The sequence below is a fragment of the Bos grunniens genome, chromosome 19, assembly GCF_055505025.1.
Source record: "Bos grunniens cultivar Pamir isolate PY7600 chromosome 19, Bosgru_T2T1.0, whole genome shotgun sequence".
Classification (NCBI taxonomy): domain Eukaryota; kingdom Metazoa; phylum Chordata; class Mammalia; order Artiodactyla; family Bovidae; genus Bos; species Bos grunniens.
The window spans coordinates 25,060,530-25,079,006 of NC_141183.1; the positions used below are offsets into that span (position 1 = coordinate 25,060,530).

General features: G+C 49.2%; 1 protein-coding gene across 7 annotated transcripts; it reads left to right on the plus strand.

Moving 5' to 3' along the window:
- Positions 1 to 363: 363 nt before the first annotated feature.
- SNX11 (sorting nexin 11) lies at positions 364 to 9,210 on the plus strand. Of its 7 annotated transcripts, XM_086358060.1 has the most exons (8): positions 364 to 448; positions 3,875 to 3,929; positions 4,372 to 4,458; positions 4,753 to 4,853; positions 6,109 to 6,204; positions 6,415 to 6,627; positions 7,364 to 7,608; positions 9,032 to 9,210. In XM_086358060.1, exons 2-8 carry the CDS (start codon positions 3,888 to 3,890, stop codon positions 9,184 to 9,186), a joined length of 939 nt encoding a protein of 312 aa, XP_086214186.1. In that variant the 5' UTR covers positions 364 to 448; positions 3,875 to 3,887; the 3' UTR covers positions 9,187 to 9,210. The 7 variants fall into 7 exon arrangements, with proteins under 7 accessions (XP_086214186.1, XP_086214180.1, XP_086214185.1 ...); XM_086358054.1 differs by lacking the exon at positions 9,032 to 9,210 and having other exon boundaries at positions 7,364 to 8,881; XM_086358056.1 differs by lacking the exon at positions 9,032 to 9,210 and having other exon boundaries at positions 374 to 788; positions 7,364 to 8,881.
- Positions 9,211 to 18,477: the final 9,267 nt, after the last annotated feature.

Consider the following 18,477-nt stretch of genomic DNA (forward strand, 5'->3'; position numbering starts at 1 on the left):
TTCCTGATTCTCCCACGCTCAGCACCGCTGACTAACCCTCACACCTCTCGGCTCCTGGACCCACTTTTGGACAGTCAGGTACGCTTCTTGGCTATTGATTGGCGGCGCTTAACAACAATGGGCGGGACGCGGCTCCGGATTGGACGTCAGAGCCCCTTCTCCTCCCCTCGCTCTCGTCCCCCAAGCAGCGCCCCAAGAGAGAGGTGCGGGATCCAGATTCCAGCCAGGGCCTGGGCGGTGCGGAGTGCGCCGCCGCGAGAGGTGCTTGTCGCTAAGAGCCAGGGCCTGCGAGGGCGGGGCGCCCTGGGCACCAGGGATTGGCGTGCCTGCAGCCTTCTCCCGTCGTGCACCGGGGCGCCGGCCGCTCACCCGGAAGGAGAACCTGGGACTCTTTACTATATGGTGGGGCGCTGGCGGTATCGCTGTGGGGAGTGGGCGCTGCTCTCAGGTGAGGGGGCGTGGACGGGTTCGCGGGGGGTGGGTGCTACTCTCTGGTAAGGGCCATGGGTTTGAGCGTCAGCAGTGGTGCTTGAGGTGGGGACCTTGCTGGACATCCTAGGAAAGGAGCAGCTTCACCTCCCGGGATGAAGATGGGTGCTTGGTCCGGATCCAAGGAAGGAAACCTGGCTTTCCATTTAGTTTTATAAAATATATAAAGCATCTTTCCTTCCCACTCCCCAAGCTTAGTAGGCAAAGAGGAATAAGGACCACGTCGTCCTTTGGCTCCTTGTTCGTAAGGAATACAGGAGTTTGCTACGTTGACCCGAACGCCGGGACTAGGAGTAATGGCAAGTATTCTACTGGGACACAGGAGGCTCTTGCGCTGGATTGTGGTTGCCTTTGTTACTTAGCTGGAAGTAGAAGGAGTGGCAAGTTACAGATGAACAAAAGGATGGAGCAGAGCTGCTTAGCTGAGAACGGGCAGATGTTGGTCAGACCTGGGGAGCTACTTCTGCTACTTGTGGGTGTTTCAGAAGGAGAGCTTTTTGAGTTGCTATCCGGCACCAAGGGCTGAAGAATGAGCAAGAAGGGATGGGAGTCTCGGCGGCTTATATACTTTTATCACCGGATTTGTTTTTTTTTTAACATGCCTCTTGAAGTTTTAGAAAGTATTGAAGTATTAGTTTAAATGGGAGTGAAAATTGTGGAGCTAAAGCTTTGACTTTCTGCCTGGAATTGTTTAGACACTTACAGGTTGCTTTATAAATAGAAAGCAACTGGATTTTCCCCGGAGATACTGGTGCTGGTACAGGTGGAGAAAATAAACTTCAGACGTGATTGAAAGGGCCCAGGAAATGTAGTTGGCGCTGCATAAGTAGCTGAGAGGGCCACTGACTCTATCCTTAGTTGGATGACACACGGATCCATCTTCCAGATCATAGAGCTAAAATTAAGAGCTTCCCCTTTTTCCCCCAAGGGCAGAAATGCCTCATTTCCTCCTGAGGAGTGGGGTCTACAGGGAGGAAGCTGATAGAGAATAGTAGTTGCTAGAAATGATTCCTTGAAGTCTAGGTTTTTGTGTTTGTCCAGTGTTTTTAAGGAAAGTTACATTGGAAGCTTTCTAAGTGCCCTTTAATCTTAGGGTTAGTGAAGTCGCTCAGTCGTGTCCAACTCTTTGCAACCCCATGGACTGTAGCCCACCAGGCTCCTCCATCCATAAAATTTTCTAGGCGAGAGTAGTGGAGTGGGTTGCCATTTCCTTCTCCAAATTTTAGGGTTAAGTGTATAGCATCTTGGGGGTCCTTGGATTTTTTCCCCCCCTCGGATATTTTTTAAGCCAGTTTATAGCTGTTTGTTTCTAAGTGGTGTGAGTCCCAGAAGAAAGGAGAGATACTTGCTCTCGGCCCTTGGCTCACTCTTCTTGAGCCTGAGAGTGATGACCATTTAGTTACTGAATTATGGTCCTGAATTTGGCAAACTTTTCAAGGCCCTGGAGATTCGTGAGCTTCACTTAGTGTGTGGATTGCCTTATTGTCATCTTTCTTGCCCTTACTTTTGTGGAAAGACACTTCGGTGTATTTAATTTTGCTCCTGTGCTGGGAATATACCAAATGCCTGAAATGAGAAGAGAAAGAAACTTTTTTGTTTTAATCTGAGGAGATTAATTGTTCACAGTGAGTCAACCTGATCCCTTTGGTTACAGCAGTTAGACTGCTTACATCCAGGATGTAATACATGAGTTGTTATGGAATTGGATTTCCCACTTCTCAGTTCAGGGCCTTTGTGTAGTGACCGCATCAGATGAAAAGTCAGAGTGTCAGCAAGTGTACTACTTAATATGGCACTGCAGTCACAGCGTTTCCGGTTTGCTGGGCTGTATAGCCGGGATTTGTCCTATATCATGCAGCTTCATCTCTGCATGCAGTGTCTGTGTGTGGAGAGACCTTCTGGTATTCTAGAAAAGATTGGGAAAGCTGTATGCCCTGCTAATTTTGTGGTGTAAACGACTTCCTCTCCTCCTGAAATGTTAGCCTTGTGTTAGCACAACATAAAGTAGAAGGAAACTCATTACATGCTCTTCTAATGGTAAAGCAGAACTAATAAGAGAATGTGTTTAAAATTAATTGTGGGACTGTAAAAATGAGTGGGTGTGTGAATGGGCAGGGGGGGAGGACAGGGAGAGCTTAGAGATAGTCTCATTTTCCCAGGAGCCAGCCTGGATCATTTGTTGGCAGTACATATTGGCTGAAGTCAGTTTTCATTTCAAGGTAAATTGGAAAGGGAAATTAAACCTTATTGTTCCGCTCTTAAGAGAGGAGAAGGGGGTGGAGGCAGCAGCCAGAGTGGATGCTGTTGAAGTGGTTCTAGGAGTAACAAGATTAGTGCTGTATTTTAACAGAAGGTGACATCATGGGCCCCTTTGGACTTGAGTAACCCTGTGCCTCAGCCTTCATGGTCCCCTTGTTGGAGTGGGCGATGTTGCTGCGCATGTAAACTGCCACATTGGGGGAAATCAGTGGCTTAGGCTTTAATGAATCTTTGCAAAGGAGTGGAAAACATCCTGAATCGACCTGTGCAGCTCTGGGGTGCTTGGGCAGAGGTACAAACCGCATGTCGAGAGGAAATGATTAGAACCATTGGCTTGGGTTCTGGAAATGGAATTAGCTAAGAGAAGGTCACAACTGGGCAACCCGCTCAGGTGCCCCCGGAACTCTCCAACTCAGATCTGCCTCTGGGGTCCTGAGTGTGCTTAAGCAAGACAAAGGGAGACAGGAGCCTCGGCGTTTGTGGGGTTTTGGTTTTCTCTAGACAGCCAGGAGGGGGCGGTGTTAGGCTCAGTTAGAGAGCTGTGCTGTGTGGGTCCAGCAATTCTCAGGCAGAAAGGTTTTACAGCTCAGCCTGCCCGTTCTGGCCGCCTCAGGTGACATTGTTGACCTGAACTTGTTTTGGCTAGAGGTGGCCCCTGGTTCAGAGTCCCTGCCATGGTCTGAGAAGGGAGGTAAATCCCTCAGGGCTTTTAGCTTGGCCCCCAGCTCATGAGTGTGTGGGGGCTCCCTCAAAAGCTCAGCAGGTAAAGAATCCTCTTGCAACAGGAGACGGGGGTTTGATCCCTGGGTTGGGAAGATCCCCTGGAGAGGGGAATGGCAGCCTGCTCCAGTGTCCCTGCCTGGAAAACCCCAGGGACAGAGAAAATGGGCTAATGGGCTACAGTCCAAAGGGTTGCAGAGTCTGACATGACTGAGCGACTGTGTGCAGTAGCTCGTGTGGGTGGATTTTTTTGCTTCCTCTTAAATTTTACACAAGAACAAAAAAAGTTGCCTGGATTTCCCCAGGGGGGTCGCTTAAAAATTTTCAGGGTTTTGCCCTGGCAAAGAGAGGTGAGAGTAGATGCATACTAACAGAGATTGATCCTGTATCTCCTGTCTCTCATCAGATGTTTCCTTCCAATGGGCTTTTGGTGTAGGATGTTGGAGAACCAAGAGCAGGAGGTAAGCACATGATTTCCGGGGAACATCTGGCTGAAAGCTTGAGGGGCTCTGGGAGATCCAGATACTGCTCGGTGGTGGTGTTCTGACAGTGATGCCTTAGTGGTTCTGATGTGCTCAGAGTCAAGCGAGAAGAGGGAAATCAGTAGTGAAGGCATGACTGAGAAATGAGGTTCCCTTTCCACTAGCTTTCTATTCATCGGAAGGCGCTAGAACGTAAGCTTTGTGAGGGCAAGGATTTTTGTCTCTTGTCCTTGTTCTGCCCCCAGTGCCTTAGCATGGTACCTGCCACATAGAGGGTGGTCAATAAATATTTGCTGAACTGAATGAATAAATGAGCAGAGGAGTGAAAGCTGGCGTTGAGTGGAGTACTCTGGCCGCCGTGTGTTGGAACCACCTCAGCGTGTGGCTGCGCTGAAGCTGAAGGAGCGTTTCTTACCTCTAGGAGGTGATCACTGTGCGTGTTCAGGACCCCCGCGTGCAGAATGAGGGCTCCTGGAATTCTTATGTGGATTATAAGATATTCCTTCATGTAAGTGTATCTGACTTTGATATTGGGATCAATATACCTTTCAGGGCTGAGGGCCAGTCCTAAGCAGAACCTGTTTCTGGAGGTATTGACAGAAGAAAAGGAAGGAGGAGAGGAAAGAGAGCCTGGGGTCCGCCTGAGTTGTCTTCAGGCTGCTGGGTGGCACTGTGCTCTGCTTGGATCCCCTTGACTGGGACTGTGGCCTGGTGACTTGAGTCCTTGGTGAGAGGGATGACGGGGAGTTTGTGTAAACTTGGGCTTTTCCACCAAACCCTTTTCACATGCTTTCTCCTGTAGACCAACAGCAAGGCCTTTACCGCCAAGACGTCCTGTGTGCGCCGCCGCTACCGGGAGTTTGTGTGGCTGAGAAAGCAGCTCCAGAGAAATGCGGGTTTAGTGTGAGTTCTTTTACTTCCTTCTTGGGTCCAAGGCCGGCTTCTTAGGTTCTTCCTTGGCAACTGGAGTTTACAATGAAGAAAACTGGGCAGAGGTACTAAGGTCGCTGAGAAATGTGTTCTTAAATTATGTTTTCAAGTCAGTGAAAAAAAGTAACGACAGAGTTCTCATTTCTAATATTTTGACCTAACAAAGCCAAACAAATCTAAAGAACGTTTTTCTTTTTTATGTGCATAGGGCTAAACAGAGGTACTGCTGGCTGTGTAAATGTGCTTCACTGGTTATCAGGAACTTTTAGCACCTGGACTAATTTGATGGTGTTCCAGTCCGTTTGATATGTAAAAATTGTGATTTTTCTTTTTTCCCCGTCTTCTTTTTTGTGTAGAGACCTTTATCCAGAGTTACGACAGACTGAGAGCCTTAGGACAGGCACTATTGCTCACTCCTCACCTACACGCTGCAGATAAGCCCTAAAACTGGAGGCAGTTTATGACAGTGATTCCAGCACAGTGTGGTTACTGAGTGCTGTGGTGACTTTGTTAATGACCTAGCCAGTTAGGTAACCTGTGGGATTGATGAGGCCACCGTCATGAGTCAGGCCCTCGTAAGCCAGTCGGAACTTCCTCTGAACAGATCCTGCATCCTCTGGTCTGGCCTGCTGTTTTAAAGCATGTGCCATGCCTCACAGGAGAGGCGAGGGAGGCTGGAAGAGTTTGTGGATGAGTTGCTGCAACCTGACTACTTTTAGAAAATTCCAAACATGATCTTTCGGGACTGGAGATGGTAGCCTTAATTTACACACAAGGACCCAGCATCCTCCATGTCTCCATGTCCAAGTTTCTTCCTTTTGAAATAGTAGTTGATGGTGGGAGTGGGTTCTGTAAACAGTGGAGTCTAGCAGCATGGAGTTCGTAAGGCCCAGGCTTGGTTCACACGCCAGCTCTGCTGCTTGCTTACTAGCTGTGTGGCATGGGGAAATCTACTCAACTTCTCTATTTCCTTACCATTAAAACGGGTATGCTGACATCCTTCTCACAGGGTTTTGAGGAGGGTAAATGAAGTAAGGTTTGTAAACGTTTAGCACAGTGCCTGAAAACAGGCGTGTCATCAGTCGGTGTTAGCCCTCTGCCCCTGCCCGCTTATCAAATGCTATTTGTGTTGATTTGTGTCTTTTCTTAGGGGATTTTCTTGATCAGGGACTGGAGTGACTGGGATATTACTTATCTTGGGTATGTGTTACGTTGTGTGACCCCACAGGCCGGTACCTGAACTTCCTGGGAAGTCAACCTTCTTTGGCAGCTCAGATGAGTTCATTGAGAAGCGAAGACAAGGTCTGCAGCACTTTCTTGAAAAGTGAGTGGACTTGGAGGGCTGGCACTTGCCTCTGGGGGGATGGCAGGGGTGTGTGTGCTGTGCAGAATGGCCCCCAGGAGCACACAGGCATGTTTGTGTCAGATGCTCGTGCCCTCAGCTCTCACTGGAGCCAGAAGGCCTCAGAGGATGGGGCTGGGCCAGCTGCTGTGAGGGCTGACGCTCTGCGCTGTTCTGCCTTTGTCTGCCCAGGGTCCTGCAGAGCGTGGTCCTCCTGTCAGACAGCCAGTTACACCTCTTCCTGCAAAGCCAGCTCTCAGTGCCTGAGATAGAAGCCTGTGTACAGGGCCGGAGCCCTGTGTCCGTTTCTGACGCCATTCTGCGCTACGCTATGTCCAACTGCGGCTGGGCCCAGGAAGAGAGACGGGGCTCCTCTCACCTGGCTGAAGGAGACCAGCCTAAGAGGTAACTGAATGCTCTTTTCTGAGACACCAGTGGCTAGGATTACTGTAACCTGGCCTGGTGAGGTGTCCATTGGTAGAGAAAGTAAGATGGCATTGGTAGCCTTTCAGGAGGGCCCCTGTCATCCTGTGCATGAGGGCCTTGGGTCTGTGCTGACTCGTCCCTGGGAGATGGCTCTCCTATTGCGAGCTGGGGAGAAAGAAGAAAAGGCTCTCTTATTTGTTTTGTTCTTTATCCTCTCCCCCAACCCCCGCTTTCCTTAGATGACAACTTTATTGAGATGTATTCATATACATAAAACTCCCCCTTTTATGTCCAGTTCAGTAGTTTTTGTCTAGTCACGAGGTCATGCAGCCATCCGTCATCACAGCCAGTTTTCGAACATTCTCATCAGCCCTAAAGAAACCTTGTGCCTATTAGCAGTGACTCCCACACTCCCCAGCCCCAAACCCTGGCCCTTGGTAACCACTGCCTGCTTCCCGTGTGTGTGTGGATTTGCCTTTTCTGGACATTTCACACAGATGGAGTCATGCATGTGGTCTTTTGTGCCAGACCTCTCTCACTTGGCACCGTTTCCCGGTGCGTCCGTGTGGCGGGGCATAGCAACACTGAGTTCCTTCCTGTGGCCAAATACTGTTTCCTTGTATGAATAGGCCTCCCTTGTTGTCCGTTCACTTGTCTTTGTTGATTTTTGTTTACCTGTTCATGCCCTCCTTTTCCCTTTCCCACTTTTTTCCAGTTGTTGCTTTCTCCCAAGACCCGGCAGGAGGAGCTCTCCCTCACCGCCTCCCGGGGAAGAAAAGGATCCGTTCGAGGTGTGGGCTCCTGTGGTTGACTCCGAGGCTCCTCCCTTGGAGAGCCCCACCCTCCCACCCACCTCCTCTCCATCATGCTGTGGTTTTGCAAGACCTGATGAGGGACTCTCCGCTTCTCAGCCTGTGAGGAGGGTCCTGGGAGGGGGCCATGCTGTGCCTTTGGACCCTGGTCAGCTGGAAACAGTTTTGGAGAAGTGAGCTCTCCTCGGAGCTCTGGGTTCTGCTCTGAGGTGGATGAAGGTGATGCAGGCAGGGAGACTTGCTCAGGTGGGGTTAGGCACAGGCTGGTGGTGGGAGGCTGGTCTGCTTCCTGTTTTACCATGGCCTCTGCTCAAGTTGGCTCTGTGGAGATTGGTCATAACTCCTCAGGCTTCTTCGATAGGGATAAGACACTGTGCAGGTGTTTGTAAGTTAAGCACAAGACCCAGGAGTTGTTGGTTCTGAGCCAAACCCCATATTTACTCTCCTGGAAGCTGAATTTCTTTAGATGTCTGTTAATGGGTCCAGGAGCACTGACTCCGGTGACTGGTGGGGACCTGTAGGTGGCAGACTTTAAGCTGCCTTATCAGAGATCGCTCCAGCAGAAGTGCTTGTGTTTCTGTTGTGTCCTTGTGTTCCAACTGGCTGTTTTTGCTGAAGCCCCTGGAGCGCTGGTTTCTGGGAGGCTGGCCTCTTGCTACCTCCTCGCATGGACAGGGGGGTGAATATTTTGTCTCCCACCTCCTTGCTTTTCCTCCACTCATAACCACTGAATGGAACGGTGCTGTGACTCCTGACACTGGGGTTTCCTGCGCATCCCAGGACCTCGGCCTGGCTCTATGGGGCCTGAGGCCTGTGAAATAGCTCGTGGCCATCCACAAAAGAGAAAGGTTTGGTCACAGCCAAAGGACAGGGAACGATTCAGGGGGCTTTGTTTTGGAAAAGATACCCTGGACTGTCCCTGCCTCTGTGGTTATAAAGCCGAGATGGACTGTCTTCTCTGCAGGGTTAGCTGAGCTCCTTTCTTGTTTGAATCCTTTTCTTCTCCCTTAGTAACAGCTCCCTTTCCCCAGGGCTTCAGCCACCACGTGTCCCTCTGCTGTGTTGCGGGAGGCCGTCTGTTCAGTCCAGTGGGGTGTGGGGGCTTTGTTTCTGCCTGGAGAGAGGGCTCTGGGGATGGAGATGAGAAACAACACGCCTTCCTTCAGACAATGAGGCGTCCTGCCCTCCTGCTGCCGTAATTCTCTCCTCTGAGAGCTGGAGCTGGAGGAGACGTGCCGCTGGCGTTCTGCTTATCTGCCCTGGCGTCTGTGTGTTTCTTCTCCATCTCGCCCGCCCCTCCCTCCCCTGGCCCCCGCACCCTGTCCGTGGGCTCTTCTACTACTCGCCTGTGCTGTGGGACTGTCATGGCATTTAGTTCAGAGTTGCGGGGCTTTGGCCTGAAATAAAATTCAAGTATTTAAGACTGTTGCTGCAGTTGGTGTCTAACAAGCTGTAGCAGTGGAGGAGGCATTGAGGGCTGGCGGTAGTCACTTTCATAAATCATGAATTTATCAGCGTGGAAATAATGGTTCAGAACTGTGCACGGCAGCTCTCCTGCATTGTGTGCGCAGCTCAAGTTCACCACTGGAGAAAGGACTGTCTTCCAAAGAGGCAGGATCCAGCTCTTCTCACAGTGATGGGCATGAACCTTGTTAGGTATAATTTACCTGATGCTGCTTCCATCCTTGCAGCCTGTCTGAGGTGCCAGGTGCTGAAAGAGAAATAAAGTTTGTCAACAGGCAGATGCCGAGCCCTGGCTGGGACTCATCTCTCTTCTCTGCCTGCCTCCCCTGGGTCTCTCTTTTATATGATGCAGCAGAGCAAGGCGAGGAGAGAAAACCTACAGAGGCAAATCCAAAATGTCAAAAGAAGTTCATTTAAAAGGGGAAAAAAACTCCATACACAACCCTCACAAAAACCCGACAGATGCTAAGCTAATGGCATCCGCTCTGCCGATTGGTGGGGATGACTCATGAATATTAATGAGTCCAATGCTCCAAATGGTGCAGCTGTGAACCCAGCTGTGCTTGAAGCTCTCTGATCTCGAAACTTCCAGACAGGAGCCGGAGGTGGTCTGTGTCAATTCCCTACTCAGCCAAAAAACAGCAAGCTGGGGCGGCTTCTTCTGTTCACTCCTTTTCTTCCTGGAGTTGGTGCTCAGCAGCCAGTTCTGCCAGCAGGGTTGGCTGCTGGGACAGCAGGAGCCGGTCAAAGACACGGATGCGATTTTTCTGACTCCTGGCTTTTTTAATGATCCATTATCAGCAATGCATACAGCAGGACCTCAGTCAATCCAAGGCCAGGCGCCATTCCGCCACTGTCTTTTGCAGAGTTGAGTGTAGGCCATGGAAGGAGATGTCCTAATGGGGGAGAGTTTTTCTAGTAACGTGGGCCTAGAGTTACCAGAAAAGCAGCAGAGATGGGTTTTCCTCCCCGTCTCGGCAGTGCCGTCTGCTGCTCTCCCATCTTGCTCTGTCCCGCCGTGTGCGTGGTTGCCGCCATGGCTGATAGCCTCGGTAGGGAGGACGGAGAGCTACTGGGGGCAGTGGCCTGCTGAGCTGTTTTGTAGAATGGAAATATATTTTTGTTAGAATTTGGGTTTGAGGTAGGTTCTGTGTCTGACTTACAGTCACTGTACTAATTTTATTTTTTGCCTATGTCGCTCAGCATGTGGGACCTTAGTTCCCTGACCAGGGATTGAACCCTTGTCCCCTAGAGTGAAAGCACAGAGTCCTAATCACTGGACTTTCAGGGAAGCCCCTTGTCATCTTTCTTCTGACAGTTACTTACGTGGCCCAAGTCTATTCGTCTCCTGTAACACCGGATAAGTGATCCTAAAGTCATAGATTTCCTTTTGTTTGGTGGGAGGAAGTGTGTGTGTGTGTGTGTGTGTGTGTGTGTGTAGGAGGAGGTGGGGTGTGAAAATGAGTTTCATACACATGGTTTATTTGACCACGGTGTGTGTGTGTGTGTGTGTGTGTGTGTGTGTGTGTGTGTGTGTGTGTGTAGGAGGAGGTGGGGTGTGAAAATGAGTTTCATACACATTGTTTATTTGACCACGGTGCCCAGTGAGGAGAGGGCAGGGGAAATATGACCCTTATTTTCTAGCTTGAGGAAACTGAGCTGATCATGGTTTTTAAAAAGTATGTTTCAGGTAGAACTGTGGGAAGAGAACTCTGGGAAGAGATACTTCCCAACTTCTGTAAAACAAGATTTTTTTTTCCCAAAAAAAAATCTTGAAAAAAAAAGCTGGGGACTTCCCTGGTGGTCCAGTGGCTGAGACTCCATGCTCCCAATGCAGGGGGCCCAGGTTCAATCCCTGGTCAGGGAACTAGGACCCACATACCGCAGCTAAGAGTTTGCATGCTGCGACTAAAGATCTCACGTGCAGCAGTGAAGATGGGACACCTTGTGTGTGGTACGGCCAAAAACAGGGGTAACTAAGCCCCCACTGTTCAAGGAGAAAAAACTCCCCCGCAGAGCTTTTCAGAGTTGTTCTCAGAAATCCTCCGCAGCCAAGGTTTGCTCGCCGCTGAGGCCCTAGAGCTACACCGCCGAGCCCCAGGTGCCTCGTACCCACCCCCGTAGCTTTGCTTAGGAGGCGATCGTGACTTTACCAGTCTGACTGGACAGTGAGTTTAGTCCCATGATGTGAGTTTGTTTACATGCTCTTGCTGAATATTCTTAACACCCCAGGAGTGGGAGGGCAGTGGACTGGGAGGATGCGAGGTTGAAGGTGGGAATGGAAACCGCTCAGCTCCTGGCCTGCCTCCCAGGGACATCCCACTAGGCTGGAGGGGCTTCTGCAGATTTATGTGTGAGCAGCCAACTGAGGTACAGCTGAAGCCAAGCTGAAGACCCCTGCAGGGCAAGCTCGGGACGCCTGGGCACTGATCCTCAGCCACCTCCCCAGGCGGCCTTCTGCCAGCAGGGACCGGCTCTGTAGGGGGACTGTCACCTGGCTCGAGGTAACCTTTCTTTGAGCTGGGGATGAGTGTCCCTCTTCCTGCTCTGTGTACAACTGCACCTTCTTTGCTGAGGGGTTTTTCAGTCTGCTGTGGAAACCCCCCTGCCCCAGCTCGTTCTCGCATCTTCATCCGCCCTAGCTCTTCTCTCCAAGGAACAGTTGTCAGCTGCTGCAGTGACCAGGTGGGCATTGGGCTCACCAGCGTGGCAGCGGGAGAAGTAACCCAGGAGGACAACCACTTCGCCCTCAGTAACGGCTGGATTTGGAGCTGGAAGGCTGGAACCTCAAACCTCAAGATCGATAAACTTGGACCGTTTATGCTCAAAATGATGAAAAGGGCCACATTTGTAGGAGACAGTGCACCTGACTCTGAGCAGAGTCAGTTTGCTTCCTTCCATTCAGGGGAGACCGGGTCCACTTCCACCAGCAAAGGAAGGAACAAGGGCCCTGACACAGCAGGGAGGGAGGTGTGACTCTTAAGCGGAGATGGTGAAGCGACTGAGAATAAGGGACCACCCGAACGCTGTCAAGGGCTTCTCCCCTGGGAGGGCAGGCTCACTCGATGCTTCTGTGATCTGTGGATTAACATTTCTCACCTGCGGCTGTCAAGTCCTTCCTATTTTCAGCCTGCTCGACTTCTTCTTTCAAACAGCCTTTCGAAGGGGCCAGCTAGTTAGAGCCTTTTTGTGTGTGTTTAAGTTCTTTAGGCTTTTAAGTGCTCTAGCCCGGTGTGTGTCCCTTCCCCTGGTGGCCTGGTTGGCGTGGGAAATCAGGCCCATCAGCAGCCTGACCCGAATCCCTCCAGCAGAAGGCCAAGAATAGTGAGAGCCTGCAGCGGTTTGTTGGAGGCAATGTAACCTGCCTGCTGTAAGCTACAAGACTTAGATATATTCTACCAATTAGGGCACATCTGTTAGCAGTGCTGAAAGGCAGGCACTGTCTCTTTAAGAGCCATCCCACTCCTCTCCTTGAGTGATGAGGGCTGGGAACACAAGGGAGTCAGATGCTGATTAAACAGTCCTACTGCCGAGCTCTGTTAGAAAATTACTGTAATTATGATCTAGTCCCAGCAGAGGGATGAGTTCCAATCCTGCTAATAACCCTTCCAGGTGCCTCAGATTCGGGACCCATGGGAGGCCGCACGGACAGCGCTCTGGCTGGCCCTTCGGTCTGCCCTCTTCAGGCAGAGACAAAGGTCCTGGACCCCTCATCTTCTTTTGGCCTCCTGAGAAAGTGATGGGTTTTGGTTGTGTTTTTATTTTTTGATTCTTGACAGAGCTCCTGGGAGCCATTCTGTAAGAGAGGACTTTCCCCTAAACTAGCACGAAGGATCAGGAAAATCACAGCCTTAAGATGACTGTCCTGACCCCCAGACTCTGCCCAGGATGAGCAGTTAGCACCGCACCAGCCCCAGACCAAGCACACGGATCCAGCGTGGGCCCTTGCACCACGGCGGTTTCTATGCTGGTACTGGGAACCTGGGCTTCTTGCCCCGAAATAGTACACAGGGTTAAAGTTCAGTCCTGATTGAGACTTTCAGGGCACCCCTTCTAGGTTTCTGCTACAGAAACAGGAAAAAGGATAGTTACTACGGGGCTCACTGTGGTGCAGCTCTCTGAATCGCAAAGCGCCAGTTTATTCTTTCGAGAACGTCACTCTTGTGGTACGGTTCCACGGCAGTGCCGGTGAGCAGATCTTCATGTTCCTGTTGAACATGGGGGCTGGCTTGCTGGTTCTTAAACCCTGAAGAATTCATGACAGTTATACTCTGTCCTTCCAACTTCCTAAGCCTCTCCCTGTCACTAATGTAGTCGCTAAAGTGCAGACTTACAGAAGACAAGGCAGTTTCTCTTACTTGGACCTAGGCACATCCATAGGCCCCTAGACAATGGTCCTCCACCGGGATGGTTTTGTTCCCAGGGCACATCTGACAATGTCTAGAGACACTTCTGTCAGAAAGGGTGGAGGGTGCTGGGGGGATCAGTACTGGCATCTAGTGGGTAGAGGCCAGATGCTGCTGGACATTCGACAGGCCCCAAACATAAATGATCTGGCCCCAATGTCACCAGTGCCATGCGGAGAAGCCCGGAATCAACAGAATGAAGCGGTAGGTGCTCAGTGCCCTCCCCTCCCGCGCCTCCACTGCACTGCTTTGGAGATGTGGAAGAGGTGATCCCAAATCTCCAGATGCCAGGTGCTTTCTTGTAGGTGGAATGTATTAATGATAGGCTGAGCAGGGTGCCCACCATGGGTGGCATCCAGGAAATGTAGGTGGTGTGCATGTGCCATCTTGGTGATTCAGGGCAGAGCAATGCCCGTGCCTGACTGGTTCAAAGGGAGGTGTTTGTAGCCTGCTTGCTGTTCCATGATCGCATGTGGGGGATAAAAGGTGCCCAGCTGCTCGCTGTCAGGCTGAGAGGATCTGCAGTGGAACCAGATGCCTTCTTTGAGGACCTGCACTAGAAACCTCTTGGAACTCACTCCCATCGTGGGAGGCAAGGAAGTGGCATACTATTGCCTGGTGCCACAAAATGCTTCCCTCAGTGGCACTCTGCCAGGTGGTGGGGTGGCAGGCGGTGATGGGCCCCGTGAGGCAGTGAACACACACAGCTGCCGACGGCTGGCCACTGCCGTGAGCAGCTTGATGCCAGAGACACCAGGCCTCTCAGAACAGCCTGGGCATCAGGAAATGAGAGCCTAGTTGGCAGTGTTTGCCTAGGGGCCAGGCCTGCAGGGGAGAGGGTACAAGCATTGTACCAGGAGAACCAGTTCATCTCTCTCTCTGCTGCCCACTCCCCTGGTGACTAGATAACCTAGGCATATTGGCATATTGGCATATTTTTAGGACGACCACTCATCCCTGTTTACACCTACGATTCTGGCATCCTTATTAGTAATGCCCCCTTTCATTTCCAAAAAAAGTCACTATTTAGAAAATAAATTATATAGTCTATTAATTGTACTTTAGTTTCCTCAAATACTATACTTTTTTAGGGGTGGGGGCGTTATATTTAGAAAGGATTTTGGTACAAAATGGGCCACATCTTAAAATATATCATTAATTGAATCCCAAGAGTTGCAAAAGGGTAGTCAGTTCATACTAACTTAAAAAAAATCCAAAAACACAAACATGTTTTCTCAGCAGTTAATTTTTGATAGGAAAACAGGGAGAATTAATTCAAGTCCCTTGAAGAAGAAAAATCTCTTTTTAGTTTTAAGTTTCAAGCTTCCTGCCCAAGCTCTGTAAATTCTAATGGGAAATGAAATAGCTGGGCAGAAGAGAAGGGAAGCGAGGGACTAGGGTAATCCACAAATGAGAAAATTAGTTTGAGTCACTGGGCTGTGTAACAGGGATAATCCTCTATGTAGACGGCTGCTTTTTCTAAAGTCAGCTCTACAGAGTCTGCTGGTGCTCTGGGAATTAGCAAGTCAGTGCCACTCAAGATTTATCCTCCCAGAGTCGCTCCTGGTGGGGAGACTGCAGGGAGAGTTTCCTTTCGGCCATAGATTAAAGCTCCTCTGTCCCTGGTATCCAGGAGTTTTGTTCGCAAGATGAGAAGGGGAAAAAGAAAGAACATATGAACATACGTTCGTTTATTTTCTTTCTTTTCTTCCTTCCACTCCCTCATTCTCAGACTGACTTATAAAAGCAGGACTGTCCCACTCCCTCCCCCGATACAGACAGAGGCTTTGTGACACCAGTGCATTATTATTATGTGATTGGTGTGGAATGTGGATTTGGGGAATGTGTCACTGGGGTGTCTTGCCACAGCAAGAGAACTGGAGTGATTCAATAAGCAGGGCAGCAGACCTCGATTTTCAAAAGTCCCTTATGTCATTTCCTCTTTAACAGCAGATTTTGTGTGATTTTTGTTAGTCTTTCACATCTTCAGTTTTGCTATTTGAAAAGACTAACTAACTACATTTAAGGTGGTGCAAATGGGCAAGTAAAAAAAGTTAAATGAGCTTTTAAAAAAGTTAACACTTGAAATGTAGGCTATTCCTTATATATGTGTTTATTCCTTACATAAAGTGAAAGTGGCTCAGTCGTGTCCACTCCTTGTGATGGTCCATGGAATTCTCCAGGCCAGAATACTGAAGTGGGTAGCTGTGCCCTTCTCCATGGGATCTTCCCGGCTCAGGGGTCGAACCCAGGTCTCCCGCATCGCAGGTGATTCTTCACCAGCTGAGCCACCAGGGAAGCCCAAGAATACTGGAGTGGGTAACCTATCCCCTCTCCAGGGGATCTTCCCCACCCAGGAATCAAACCGGGGTTTCCTGCATTGCAGGCGGATTCTTTACCGGCTGAGCTACCAAGGTATCTGTTCCTAACAAGAAGGATGACATTGATTTGGTCCCACTTTAAATGGAATCAAAATGTCTGGGTTTAGGGAATGAGACTTAATAGGAGTTCTGTCTTTTCCATTTTTATTCACCAAAAGGAAAAGATATAGTTGGAAAAGATATAGTTTGAATACAGATTTCTAAGAGACAGACCATCATGTCAGAAAATTTAATATCAAAGTAATTGTAAAACAATGTCTACGCTGTTTTGCTATGTGGATGACAGAAGAAACACACTGGAAAAATGTATTTTTAATGAAATGTAGCTGAAAGATTGCTTTCAGAGCATTTAGTATTCTCAGATATCAGCTTGGATGATGCAGGCTCAACTGTACCAATCTCAGGTCAGATTATCCAGTGGATGTTGGTAAGTTCTGTGTTAATTATTATTTATCTGTAAAGATATTTATACAGATATTTATTTGTAATGGATATCTGTACATTTGCTTCTTAAATACAGGGTTTTAGCTTTCTTATTTTCTCTTCTTAACATAAAATCAAGGAAGGGAAAAGGTGTCCCACCCGTACCCTCTCCCCTCTCAAGTTCCGTTTGCTCGTGCAGTTGGTGGCTGTTCAGAAGCCGTCCTACATATAATGTGGTTAGTTAAGTGTTCTAATGCCCCAGTTATCCAGTTAGTCACAGGCCGTAAGGTGGGGATTTGGTTAGTGGAGTCAAACAGAGAAGCAGTAATCTGATTAACCAGTTGCTTTTTGAGACTGTTGGCTAAGATGGTGGCTGTGGAATGGAGCAGATCTGCTAGATGAGGTTTAGCTTCAGACAGACTGTAGGAATCCACTGCTTTCTCCTTCACAGAGAATGCCCTTTGTAGATGGTCTTGAACTTGCTGTATCTTTTCCAGCATGCAACAAGGTCAGAAAAGGCCAGCTGGCTATGGACCAGATTCCCAATTAGTCCATTTGTTTCTTTTAGGGCCAGTCTACTTTCTTTTTTCCTCTTTTACAGCTAGGATGTGAGTGTGGGGCAGTAGATGGAGGTGCCAAAAGACCCTTGTAGTTTGGCAGATGATTTCCTCAGGTCTGCAGGTACAGAAAGGACTATTGCAGTAAGGGGGCTTTGTTTTAAAGGTCATGCCACTGAGTGTCCTACTATGTAGAGTGGAGAAGTACCTGACCTTGCTTCTCTTTCATACCTCTTCTGACCCTGCCCTAGATACCTCCTCTTCCTCTTCTGGTTTCTCCTTTTCTGTCTTTCATCATGGAGCAGTGGTGGTGCAACGATATTCTCTTCTTTTAGCCACCAGCCTTCCAGACTTGGGACTCTGAGGATTCTCCACAGAGGAAGCAATTGGGTATAGAGTGGTTTCTGTTTGCTCCTTCTGTTAACCACTTTAGAACAATGCCCATTGTCTTTACCTGTAGGCTGGGATTGGTGCGAATGTTCCTAAAACGGAAGGCAATTGGTTCCCTTTGGTTCATCTGCGCATCTGCTGCCACCTAGCGGTTGCTTCTCCTTTGGCACACTGTGTAAGGTTGAGGGGCTGTCATGGACACTTCCGTAGTGCCTTTTATCTCTGTCTCTATTTTTTCCTCTCCCAGACCTAATTGTCCTCTTTTTTTTTTACATCTTTTCCTTTTGTTTTACTCCTGGGTCAGAAAAATCTGGAAATGAATAGTTGACATAGGACCTTTTCAGAAACCTGGAATCCACTAACAACAGCCCTGTTTGTTCCCAGTTTCTCTCTCCCGTGGCATGAAGTGGTATCTTACTGCAGGGCTGTGAGATGGCGGGATGAAGGATACTGCCAATCCAGGACAGCTCTGAACAGGAGAAGCTTTGAAGATGAGATTTCCTTAGCTGCTCAGTTGGCCATCTCTCAATATTTCTTGTGTAGAGGGTCAGGTATTAGTAACTAAACTTTATTGAGCAGTTACTATGTGCCAGATGGTGTTCCAGGTATGCTACACTTATTAACTCCTTTAATCTCTTAATGACCCAGTGAGGTGGAGTACACCCCTTCTAAGGTGAGGAATTTGTTTCCAGGCTGATTCCAGAGTTTCTTTCTTTTTTTTTTTTTTTGGCCACCTCACATGGCTTGCAGGATCCTAGTTCCCACGATTGGGAAACCAGGGATTGAACCTGGGCCGGCAGTGAAAGTGCCGAGTCCTATCCACTGGACTGCTAGGGAATTCCATCAAAGTTATGTTCTTTTTTTTAAACAAAAACTGTAAAAATTATTTATTTATTGGTTGTCCTGGGCCTTCTTTGCCGTGCACTGGCTTTAGCAGTTGCAGCTCGAAAGCTCTAGAGTGCAGGCTCAGTAGTTGTGGCGTACAGGCTTAGTTGCTCTGAGGCAAGTGGAATCTTCTGGGACCAGGGATCGAACCGGTGTCCCCAGCACTGCAAAGTGGATGCCCATTCACTAGACATCCGGGAAACCCTCAAAGTTATGTTCTTAGCCATTATGTTTTGTTGCCTCTTCAAGGCACAGACACCCCAAGGGTTAGCCCCAGGAAACGGAAAGGAAACAGGGCTGTGTAGACACAAGCCTCCCCACAGCACTTCCTCAGCCTGCAGGACACAGTGGGGCTGGTGACTGAGACCCCCCAAAGGAACTCTCCAATGTGCTGACTCCAAGAACTTGCTTCTGGCCCTGTCTCATTTCAGACAGAGTGAGCACAAAAGATAAAAATAACCAAGTAGGTGGGCTTTCGTTTTCTCTTGGGCTGTCCCTTCCCATGTTGTTT